Source organism: Stigmatopora argus, chromosome 1 (genome assembly GCF_051989625.1).
Source record: "Stigmatopora argus isolate UIUO_Sarg chromosome 1, RoL_Sarg_1.0, whole genome shotgun sequence".
Lineage (NCBI taxonomy): Eukaryota > Metazoa > Chordata > Actinopteri > Syngnathiformes > Syngnathidae > Stigmatopora > Stigmatopora argus.
In genome coordinates, this window is record NC_135387.1 from 12,608,743 (window position 1) to 12,620,853 (window position 12,111).

Below are 12,111 nucleotides of genomic sequence, written 5' to 3' on the forward strand. Positions count from 1 at the left end.
AACAGAGACGGCCATGACAGATTTACTACCATCGTCTTTCCATTGGCCGCCAGTGTGACAGCTCTGATTTAGCGCCTCCCTCTCATTGGCCAAAAGCTGACAGTTTAATTTATGGGTGTACTGAGATTTGATGCCTCCTGCCTTTGAAGTGAGTTACAGCTCAGTGGCTTATAGGACACAGAAACGGTGTCAGGTTGCAATCGTAAAGTCTTATCCCCGAAGGGAGGTGGTGCTCCAGCATAATAGCTCCGACGTCACGAGGGGGACAAGAGACCTTGCGAGCAAAGAGAAAGATAGAAAAATGTGCACCGGGCTTGCGTAAGAGGTAGCCCCCGTCGATGTAACCCCAAACCCTAACCTTGGATTTCGATTTGTAGGGCGCCTGCAGAGCCACTCATTTCTCTACCTCAAGACACATTTTGTATCAGGTGCTCAAATAGCCACAGCCATGCCACGCAATCATCTGTCTGCGTGATTGGCCATCCTTGCAAGAGCTTGGCCCTGCAATAACCTTGATCTGTGAAAATTTCCATGGGCAAATAGCACGGCTGCCCCTGCCCTGTCTATCAACCCTCCGGGTGAATTCACTCAGCGTTTCCCTTGGATATCACATCCTTCGCCTTGCTATTTCACATCACGTGGAAGATCAGACGCTCCAGTGTGCAGCCGCCTTAAAAACAAAACAAAAACAGTTCTTTAGAATATAGGATAAGACAGGGATCCATTTCTGGCCCTCTAGGTACAATCTCTATTAATGGTCTGCATAATAGACTCAATATCGGACTCTAAGGAAACAGTACTGTTGTTCCTAAACTGTGAAAGAATAGCATTATGGTGTAAAGCGGTACCTTTGAGAGTGCTATGCAAGTGACAAGACTCCCTGAATGGGATTTTTTTTTTCAGAGGGTGATTTTTTGCTTCGAAATTTCTCAAAACTTTTAGTACCCCTCTGTAAAAGCCACAGTGGTCACAGAAATGTACACGGTCCCGTGTGAAACAAGGAGGATTCTTAATGTGAAAAGAAGACAACTAAGATCAGTTCCTGTCCCATCTCATCTGTGATTCATTTTTGGTTGTCATCATAGCAATAAATTCTTGTTGCAAAAAAAACAAGATATGTATTTTTCTCTTGCAGTGGCTACGGTTCACAGACAGGCCTGTCCAATCTAGCAGCAATAAACCCATATTTGAAATCATTTAATCTTCAAAATGCATATATTCAATTTTGAAAACCCAAGCAGCAGACTCAAAAAAAGTATTATGGAAGGTAAAGAATTAATTTAGCATTATATCCTTTTCAGTTGAGCATACTTACTTATATTGTCTTATCAAGTCGTCTTATATATGGTATTTGATTCACTGTTGACAGTGGAGCAAACCTACATAGCTCAAGAGAGTAGAAACACCTTCATTTTTATGGCTTCCAAGCATCATTGAAAAGGCTTAGCAAGTTTGTCATTCAAATTTAGCAATTAAGTTAACAACGGTCTGTCTTTCTGTTGTGTCAGATTTACAAGACATTTTTATTTTCACTTCATATAAAAAAGCCCATGCAATATATCGGGCTTTGTCCACTGTAAGGAGTGCCTTGACTTGTGCTACGGGATAATTTGAGGCAACATAGTGTTGGGAATTTTGTCTCTAAATCAATTAAACTCAAGTTAGTAATCTGACTCCAATATTCCTTTAATAGGAAGTGTTCTATAGCTAATATACAAAATCGGCCTCATTGAATATACATATGTGGCATTTATCCTAAATTCTCAAGTTGACTACAAGTAAGCCACCCATGTCAGGGCTCAGGAGTTGTCCATTTCAATGGCAGCTCAGCCCAAACCTGTCCAAAGCAGATGCATGAGAAAGTCTGGCGTGACACCAAGGTCTCTTCATAAAAATCTACACACCCTGGATACAGCTGGCTGAGCAATGTCATGTCAACTCCTGTTGAATGGGAATGTTCTTGACATTGTTCCTGCAAGAGAGGCCACTGTTTAAAGTGATTGTAGTATTTCTTTTTTTTTTTGTCCCATAGAAATAAAATGCGTTGAACTAATTAAAACAAAGCGTGAGAAGCAGATGCATGACTTCTTTCTTTTCATGAGAAACATTTTACAACCTTGAAGGAAAAACAGCCCTCCCTTAAAGCAATGTAGGCACCTACTGTACGGAGAATTGGTACCTTCATCTATCACCATGACATCACACGTACAGTACTTCTTAGTGACAAAAGGTCAAGGGATTGTCAATCGCAACACTCTTACTTTTCTAACTGAACTAAATGATGAAGAGAATGTACTGTTTAACATAATGAAGGTTGTTTATGGGGGTGGCCTTGAAATATATAACTTGAAATTCATCCAAACATCACCTGCCTTTTTGACCCATTTTAATAATTTAACGATTGTAACATTGTGGTTAATAAATAATATACCTTTTGTGCAAAAGTTCACAAGTGGCAATTGTACTTCAGATAACCGTTGTCTTTTTTTTCTCTAGCCCATGGAACATATTGTGTTTGAGCTCGTGTTATGTTATTTGCTCCTTGTCTGATGTTGCAGCGTTTAATGTTTAATAAAAAAAAATGCCACTCAGGAACATTCCATTGGTTTGCCTTCCATAAACATAAGTGGATGATAAAGTCTACAGATGTATGTATGTGTGTATATATATATATATATATATATATATATATATATATATATATACACACACATATATATATATATATATATATATATATATATATATATATATATATATATATATATATATATATATATATATATATATATATATATATATATATATATATATATATATACACACACACACACACACACACACCATATATATCGTCTTCTCACATCTGAACAAATCCTATTGTGCTTGAGCTGTAGTGTTTCACCATGAAAATGAATAGAGACATAAAATAGACTGAGAGTACCTCGGGACTCCCCCTCACCGCACCCCCAAGCGGAATGGAACAGTACTATAATCTTCAATGGCCAAGCCATTGGCCTGATCTAAAGCCAACAGAGAATGTTTTTCACTTAGTGAAGACAAATGTGAAGGCAACAGGTCTCTGTGTCAGCAGTGAATGCTAAACAGAGCATCTCGAGGGTGGAAAAATTCATTTAATGATGTCAACAGTCTGAGAAAAAAAATAATTTGAATGGTGTGTGTCTGTGCGTGTTTACAGGTAAAGTCATAACCACTTTATCACTGTCTGAAACATATTCAAACCTAATTGGACCAATGGCATGGCCAAGGTCTCTCAGATTGATTGCAATGGCAACACTACACAAAGATATGCAATTCATTGCCATGTAATTTTATACCTATGACATCTCATACTTTGCCTGTGGGTAAAAAGTGCACCACAATTGAACCACATACATAATTGATCTCTGAATAATAACCTCTTCTATTAAAGAATATTACAATATTTGGTAATCATTAATAAGTAATGCATTCACATTCTTTATATGATGAAGGTTTGACAAGAAATTATGGAAAATCTCTCAGGCTGTTTAAAGTGCTGAGGATTAAGTATAGCAGGTCACTTTCTTTGCATTTTTGCAAAATTGCTTCCCATTAAAATGCAGAAGAGACCTCACAGGCATGGTGACATTGTTACATTGCATTCTGGGACTTCTATTCTGCTGAAATGGAGTGTTGTAAGGGCATTTCATGTGTGTGATTACAGGGATTTTAAAGCATGTGTTCGCTGGGCTGCGAAGAGAACTAACGGGCAACCCCCAAAAAGAAAAAATAAATTTTGATAAGAACGGAGACCGCAGAAGAGCTTTAATATCATCGCTAATGAACATGGCGAGGCGAGCCCTCAAGTGCATGATGGATTCCTGTGCCAAGCACTCAATCTATGATTAATCAAAGCTCACCGCGCTGAAAAGGTTATTCGCCACCTTGGGCGAGGGAGATAGTCACAGGCATGACTGGGAAGCGTTCCGTGTTTTTGTGATCCATTTCACAGGAGCCAATTCAAATATTTCTGGTGCTGAGGCACAGACGCACAGTCTGAGGCCGGCTGTCTCCACTCAGATGAGATTTACTCACCGTGGGTGGAATTTCTCTTTGAAGAGCCCATTTTTTACACCTCTGACAGGAGAGGTGAGCAGGTAGAGAGCCGACTATCAGTCTCCCCCAGTCTGCACACTGGGCAGTACTCGTACATTTTACCTCCGGAGCGACTCCATGATCGCCCTGTCTCACCGAGATGATTTCAAACCTGGATGATTTCTGCACTTTGTGTATGAAGATGGAGTGTTATATCCCCCTTTCAGATCTCCTCCCCATCTTCCTCACTTAAAGAGGTCCATTGTTAAGTGCCGAGGGCCTGTGGGTGCTGTAAATCAGGCGGTCGAGGGAGGGGATGTCTCCCGTGAGGGGAGAGAGCGCACTCCCGCCAGCCTTCGGGCCGATCTCATGCAGCTAAACCTCATGCTTTAATTAAGGAACTGGTCAATAACGCTAAGGGCTAGGAGCTGCACCACCCAGACTTTATAAAATCCAACACATGGAAACAGTTGAAGTGACGATATTTCCTCCCCTTGGAGGAATCATATTTTGACTGCTACGTATTTCTTTGTGTGTGAATCTAATCGTCCTGACCCCACCTCCCGGGAATGTTTCAAAAAGTGCACTCTTTGGATCTAGTCACCACCATGTCTGCATTCATGACATCACTGAAGCCCTGTCTATACCTAAGAAAAACCTAAGAGACATTTCCCTCTTGTGGAACTAATTGGTATTGCTTATAAGGTGAAAAATCACTTATGCCGCGGAACCTTTTTTGACAGAAAGAGCCAAAATGTATAAATTTTATTCCATGAGAGCTATCCAGGAGAAAAAATGAATTTTAAGAAGTGACTCAGATTTAGAATCTGTTGTCAAATTGCACGCATACACCACTTGGGTAAGTAATATCAAATTCAAACATGGCTTGGCATTACAAATACTTGCTGAAAGTGGAAACCACCACCGGGGGACGTGCATAAGTGTGGCCGAGATAAGATGAGCCACCCTGGGCAGCTGTTTGGGGTTTTTTGCTCTCCTGGAATTGGCGCTAATTTGAGAGCCCCAAAGGTTTAGTGAAAGTTAAACTGATTGTATAGTTTATTTTCCCTACACATTTAGAAATATTAAAATTCACTTGGCACCAAGTTAGGAGGGGCCAGCTGAGATCAATGTGCCTATACCAAGAGCAGTCATCACAGCTCATTAATATGTCGGGTCCTCACCTAAGATGTCGGAATTGACTGGGAGCCAGTCGTGCTCTTCAAAAGACTCAGATGTGGCTTGAGAGCCATAGGTTCCCGACCCCTGATTTAGAGGGTTGATGTGACCTTTCCTTTTATATATCTGGCACATAGCCAGACAATTTACACCCGCATTTGAAGCGAGGTGTAACCTGGATCCCCAATGCTACACCACCAAGGACATTTCAAAATGATTGCACTCTAGAAATTTGACATTGAATGTCTTTTAAAAATAAAAATCAATATTTTAATAAGTCAATGCCGCATGCACTGATTAAAAAATCAATTCATAGTTTTATTGAGACTTGGGGCCCTAAAACGCCATGCATAATGCAGTATCATCAGCTATAAAATGTACATCATTTCACCCTTAAAAATGACTAATAAAAAGTGGGCTTGATACATTAAATGCAGACAAATAAAGAAAAGACAAAAAATATTCATGTACTAGAGGATAAGAACTGGTTGCTTTGTATTTCTATTTCCAAATCAAAGGGCGATCCTCCTGCAAATCACACAATCAGCCTACCTTTGTAAATAATTGAACATTTTTGGAATGTAGGTCCCACACAAAGGTTTCTACAGCTAATACAGTTTAAATATTTATTAACTTAATCAGTTCAGGGCCACATCATTGATAGCCCCCGCAACTATTTTCCTGTTGTCTAAATATAGCAAACGAACTAAATGTCTAATAGGAAAAGAAAATAGCCCATCTTAGACAAAAAAAACCAAAACAAAACAAAACTCAAGTTCTACAAATAAACAAACCCCTTCAGTTCAGTGTTTACACATTGAGCTAGGACGTAAAGTTGGATATTGCCCCCTGAAAAGAAGAAAAAAAAACACTTTCACATCATCTTCACTGAAGATTCTAAACTGTTTGGGATTACAGATGAAAGGAAATGGCACAGTGTCTTCACATTCAATCAATTTGAAACAGAGGTGACCGTTTCATTGTCTCGGACTGAAACTACACCCCGACAGCTCGACTTCAACAGTTATTCTCGTCACCTTCCTTGAAAATGTCTGAAAAGGTGTGACGGCTGAGCTTGACAATCGAATCACAAACAAGACAAACACACAGGAGGTCAAAGGAGCTTCCTCAATGCAGTTACAAAGATGAAAAAAAAAGCTGATTTAAAAAAAAAAAATCAAGGTGGACTTTACGTATACTTGGATTTGATTACGGATCTTTTAGTTTTGCAATTTAAATTGTTTTCTTTAATGTACTGTGACCTGATTGTTCCAGGTCACTTTAATTCATACAGAGTAAAATGTACTCTTCAATTGCAACACAAAACCTACAGTATCACATGGGTTCTTAATTCTTAATGCACGTTAAGGGAGTCTTGTGGCAAATTGTTTTGGTCTTCAGTCTGGACCAATTCAAAGGACACACAGGACTACAGTTCTGAGCTCAGCAGGAAAATCAAAGAGGTGCTGTCCAATACAGTAGCCAACACTATCAAAAACACCGTTAGTGTATCGCATGTCAGCAGCGCTCTTAAGAGTCTTCAGTAGGCTAGGAGAAAACAAGAGTGTATATCATCCATTATTGCCTTTGTGATGTGAAAAGAGAGCCTTGAGAGAGAGAACTATTTTTTCCCATGATGAGAGGGAGAAGACAATAAAAAGGTACAAAAAGTCACGATCCAACTACCATCAGTCTGATTGCGTTGCCTAGTTGTGTAATCTAAGTTGTGTTTGGCTTTTAGTGACTTTGCCACTCAATGATACGGAGTCGCCAATTGTCTATCCGGTCTTTTAGGGGAAGATGTTAGGGGTCAGACGGTCAGGCGGCTGTTGGAAGACTGTAACGGACTCCACGAAGCCGTGTGGCCGGAGGTCCCCTGCGAGTACGCAGATGATCGACTATCGCAACACTGGTTGTCGTCTTTGCCGATCCCGGCGGTACACAAGCGCCGGTGCCTCAGCAGCCTGTCTGTCCGTGAGAAGGTCTAGGGGCCGAGTAGAGAATGATGCTTGTCAGTCATATTTGTGCCATCTTTAAACCAAAACCCCCACAAGAGTTACTGTTCAATGAGGTCCCATAAGAACCGTACCATTGAAATAGTCATCTCGACACCGAGACTGCCCTCTGGTGGCCCACCCTATACACACATGGATTGTAAATGATCTATCTCACTTTACAAACTATTCTAGTGTTCAGTGTGGTAAGCGTATTTGCCTCTTTCTTGATTTTTACAAATCTATCACATACAAAGCTTTCAGTTCCTCAAAGTAATATTTTTCATACACAAAGAAAACCCAAGGACATACAAAACACAGTCCATATAGCAAATGAAGATTTATCTTATTAGGCAAAAAAAAAAATACAAACCCTGTGGAATTATTTTTGTTATTGAGATCTCATAGCCTTCTTTACGTTACGTGACATGTTCTATTTAAGGCTGCTTTCACATCAGTGATCCATTTTGTTTGTTCTGATTCAGTAGGTAAATTAATACAGTTGACTACTATTTCATTTGGGGCGCTTGTACGCCGTCTTTATCAGTTTAAGTGAAAACAAATGTCATTCCAGAACTATGTGCACCATCATTGGACAGGAATTACTCCGGAACGTGCGAGTACTAATGGAAAGCCCTTTTAGCAATGAGCGGTGTGTTACATGGGCTCTGCTACATCTTTGAAAAATGTGTGTTGCATGACTATTGGGGTGCTGATGGCCATTTCTCTCCTGTTACACAAAATCAAGCAAGTGCATTTTGGTGGCAGTGAACTCACCTCAGTTCCCACCAGCAATTTGGCAGATGAATAATTTTTAAAACACCAGTGTCAGGCTGTTTGCTATCTGACAATTCAGCTAAGTTACCACATATCCTCTCCTTAGACAATATTCAACCGTACTTAAGGAGGTCAGTAAGTCAGACTAACCTGATTGCAACGATCGCACTGGTACGGCTTTTCGCCACTGTGCACCCTCTTGTGTCGGTCCAGGTGGTAACGCTGAATGAAGCGCATATCGCAGCTGTCACAGGCGTAAGGCTTTTCCCCTGCAGATGTAAACAGAGAAAAATGTTAAAAAGCTGTATATATTTCTCCGAAATAACCCCCCAAAATATATATCCATAGAACTCTCTTTCGGCCTTTTGCCTGTAGCATTTTTAAAGCGGAAAGATTTGTGGTACATTAATAATCATAAAAAAGCACGTTAATGTTGCTCACCCGTGTGTGTAAGTATGTGCCGCTTGAGGTGATAGCTGCTCCGGAAAGCGCCATAGCAGTGGTCACAGATGAAGTTCTTCTGGACTTTCAGAGCACTGTCGTCATCCATGTCGAGTTGCTGCAGTAAAGGCTACCATGGATGACATAATGACTATCGTTCACACATCCCAAGGCAGTGCAGTTGTGAATTATTAATATTGTGCATTGGTTGGGAGGCTCAAACATACCCGTACTTCCTCTTTAACCTTAACAGATTTTTTGTGCTTTTTCTTGACGTGCATACTCTGGCCGGTATGCATGTTTTTCCCATCCAATATTCTCGAGGTGTGGTAATCGCCATCTTTTTGGATCAACTTTGAGAGAAAATAAAAGCACAAAATAAACTACAGCCTATGAATCAAAACAAACTCTAATCAAAGTGGTAAGAAAATAAATAAATTTGTTCTTTACATTTTAAAAATCACTTTCATTCTTGATGTGTTCAACAACCACTGTCCAATGTTTGGTGGTTAAACCTCTAGGACCTAGAAGTCCTAAAATTGAGAGCACTTTTCTGTTCCATTTTTATTCATTGCAACTCCTTTATTATTGTATTTTTAACAATTTCTGATCAAAGCGTTGCTTTGGGTGGCATGGCTTATAAAGTTTAGGTTGTTGGTGCTTTAAAAAAAAAAATGAAATGCAACCAGGAGGGTTTCGCTCACCAGTGGTGGACAGCTCCCCGAAGACATATGACCTGCGTGGCTGTTTCCTTGTGCATGGTGACTTTGGTGCCCGTGGTGGCTATGATGCGAGTGGCTTTGGTGGCTATCAGACGTTGACCGGTGTCCATGACCCATCGATGACATCTTCTTTTGACCTGGAATGTTGTTGGCCTGCATCAGGGCCATGCTGGAAAGCACTGCCTCGCAGCCCAGCAAGCCGGCCTAACAAGACAAATGGTAAGATCAAAGCCTATCGTGGGACTCCATTTAGGGAAAGTGAACGAGTGAACAAGGGGGTGAGCGATGGAAGTAAACGTGACAATGAAAGGCCTCTCAGGCTGAGGAGACAACTTGAAAGGATTTTGATTCTGCAAATGAAGAGACTTCCACTGACCCATTTCATATGGTCTCGAACAGAGTTGTTTGAATGGTGTGTCATCGCCGTGCTTTTGAATTTGTGTGTGTTTGGGGGGAACAGAGCTGACCTCAGTCAGGGTGAGGGCTAACAGAGGAGACCACACCCACCCAAATCATGGAGGCCAAAGCCTGAAAGTAGAGGCATGACAACATAAAGCTATACGTGCTTAAGTCAGGAACATTCTGCTTTTATATGAGAATGTTCATCAATTTGGCACGCACAATAGGGGTGGGACTGAAAGTGCAGGTTATGAGGCAAAAATAAACAAACAAAAAACGTTTTGATGCACATTGATAGTTTTTTGGGGGGGTCAACAAAAAAACACTATAGCTACGTATCAAAATACAAGGAGAGACACCAGATAATTTCTTACACAGATAGACTAGTGATACAATAATAATGAAAACAAGTTTATATGGGAAATATGGCAGTTTGACAGTGAGAGTGCAAGGATAAAAGTAAAGAAGTCCCATAGGAAGTCTCAAGTTTGTGAAGCAAAATGAAATTTTTGGGAAAAAGTTTCAGACTACACCTGACTACCACCTCCACGTGGGGATAGGAGCCACAAACAACTTAATTTAATTGTGGATGGTTTAAACGAGCATGAATATGATTCCAAAACTTTAGCAAGAGAATCATAGCATTATAAACGGTTACAGACTATATAGAACACCGGTGCCTTTTTTGCCTTGCGATGTAAATTTTTAAACGAGCAACCCCAATGTATGTAAATATTTAAAACTTTGTGTACCAATGAAATTTCCTGAATACGGGATGAATAAAGTTATCCAATCCAATCCAACCATAACCATACCATTTGTAATGCTATTGTATATTACCGTGTACTGAATGCACACACACATATACAGTTTCTTATATATACATCAATATACTACATTTTGATACACTGAACCATTAGGGCACAAATTCATCTATGTTGTAGAGTAGACAGTATTTCATCATGGGAAAAAATATCAACTAATAGAGGGGATAAGCCAAAGTCCACCATCAGGTGAATTTGCACGATATATAGGGGTCTACTTTACCCCATCGCCATTTTCATATCTAGATCTATATAAGTTCCCGATTCGACAAGTAACGATAGCTGCTGAAATAAAATACTTGTAAAATAGGAAGTCAAAGACACTACTTAAGTAAAATGAATAGTTGTAGTACTCTCGCAGCTGATGGTGATTTCTCAGATCGAAGATGACTCATCTGCTAATGCAGCACATTAGAAGGTAAGAATTCATAATCTACTTTTAAAATTAATGTCACAATCTCATCATTTATTGGAAGCATGAGTTACTTTGATTGCATATCGTGGATGCCGGGCCTCAATATTTTTTCATGATTAGGGACTTTATAGCATACGCATAGTTTGTAAGTAATCTTGTTATTTTACAAATTTACGTGTTTTTGCAGTTTTTCTTTCTACCCAAGTAAACATGACACATTTCCAACTGTGCAAGTTTGCTAGCTAGCAACTTACCAGAAAACAGGTTGGCGTTTATAGACGCTCCAACGTAACAAACGTAAGAAAAAGACCCCTTCTGGTTCGCCAATTTTGATTTTAGAGGCACATATTTTTGAACGGGTGACGCCAAAGGACAGAATCCACGCTGATTGAAACCGTATATGCTGGCTAGCTACTAGCTAGTTGTTCGGTTCTGGGGGAACTCTAGCAGGACGGAAACCCCGATCCCCAACCCTCCCCCATCTCGCGCCCCCAGACGGCACGACAACAGCCAGCCAGCCGGTCAGGCAGGCAGGCAAGCAAGCAGGCGCACACCAGGCAGGGCGTGCGGGTTCACAGCCGAACACAAATACTAGCCCAACCTGTGCCAGAACCTTCCCAAATTAGAAAACAGCCCACTTGTGAAAGGCTTATACACGCACGGGTAAACTGTGCTCCAGAAGAGACTACCTACCTTTTAATTTTTACAGTTTTGTAGATTTATACTTGACGCACTTGCAATTTTTTCCCTTCAGTTTACAAACACTGACAGGAAACGCTACCGGAAGTGTTCACAAAGGGAGGGTTTTGATTGGCTAAAGGTAGGATCACGTGATCGGCTCCACAGGACCTACATTTGCGGCCATGTTAGTAAGGGACGGCTGACAGTAATAGTCAACAGTTTTGTCAACCTTAATGGAACAAGGACACACTTGTATCGTAAACAAAAGATAGTTACGTGTGTGTTTTATTTTTATTTTTAATGCTAAATGCTAAACTATTATACTCTAATATACCGTTTAAAATAACTAGTTTTGAGACTTTAGACTTTGATGACATCTAGCGGCTGTAATTAAGATCACACGTATTTGGTAAACAATCTATTCGTACATAATTGCTTCAAGTATATGTTAAAGCAAAAAAAAAGGAAGCAGATTTGTCTTTCTATCTTCTTATATACTTCTTTCAGTCATCATTTATATTATACATTCATCCATCTTTCATGCAACTTATGCAGTTTGGACATACAGACTAAATGGTCATCATTTAGGTATTTTGAGGTGA

At 40.1% G+C, this 12,111-nt stretch overlaps 1 protein-coding gene across 3 annotated transcripts; it reads right to left on the reverse strand.

The window, feature by feature from the left end:
- Positions 1-5,553: 5,553 nt before the first annotated feature.
- znf740b (zinc finger protein 740b) lies at positions 5,554-11,637 on the reverse strand. 3 transcript variants are annotated; one of them, XM_077603040.1, is made up of 7 exons: positions 11,522-11,637; positions 9,567-9,718; positions 9,173-9,394; positions 8,696-8,821; positions 8,469-8,598; positions 8,178-8,296; positions 5,554-7,240 (listed from the first exon to the last, which is right to left on the reverse strand). In XM_077603040.1, exons 2-7 carry the CDS (start codon positions 9,609-9,611, stop codon positions 7,067-7,069), a joined length of 816 nt encoding a protein of 271 aa, XP_077459166.1. In that variant the 5' UTR covers positions 9,612-9,718; positions 11,522-11,637; the 3' UTR covers positions 5,554-7,066. The 3 variants fall into 3 exon arrangements, with proteins under 3 accessions (XP_077459166.1, XP_077459174.1, XP_077459184.1); XM_077603048.1 differs by lacking the exon at positions 11,522-11,637 and adding an exon at positions 11,083-11,508; XM_077603058.1 differs by lacking the exon at positions 9,567-9,718 and having other exon boundaries at positions 11,522-11,616.
- Between the last annotated feature and the right edge of the window lie 474 nt (positions 11,638-12,111).

Coding starts and splice junctions, on each gene's coding strand:
- znf740b (XM_077603040.1), bottom strand. CDS start 9,611: ATGACACACCATTCAAACAACTCTGTTCGAGACCATATGAAATGG. Junction 8,297..8,468: donor GCACATACTTACACACACGG/GTGAGCAACATT, acceptor TTACATCTGCAG/GGGAAAAGCCTTACGCCTGT. Junction 7,241..8,177: donor AGTGCGATCGTTGCAATCAG/GTTAGTCTGACT, acceptor CTCGGCCCCTAG/ACCTTCTCACGGACAGACAG.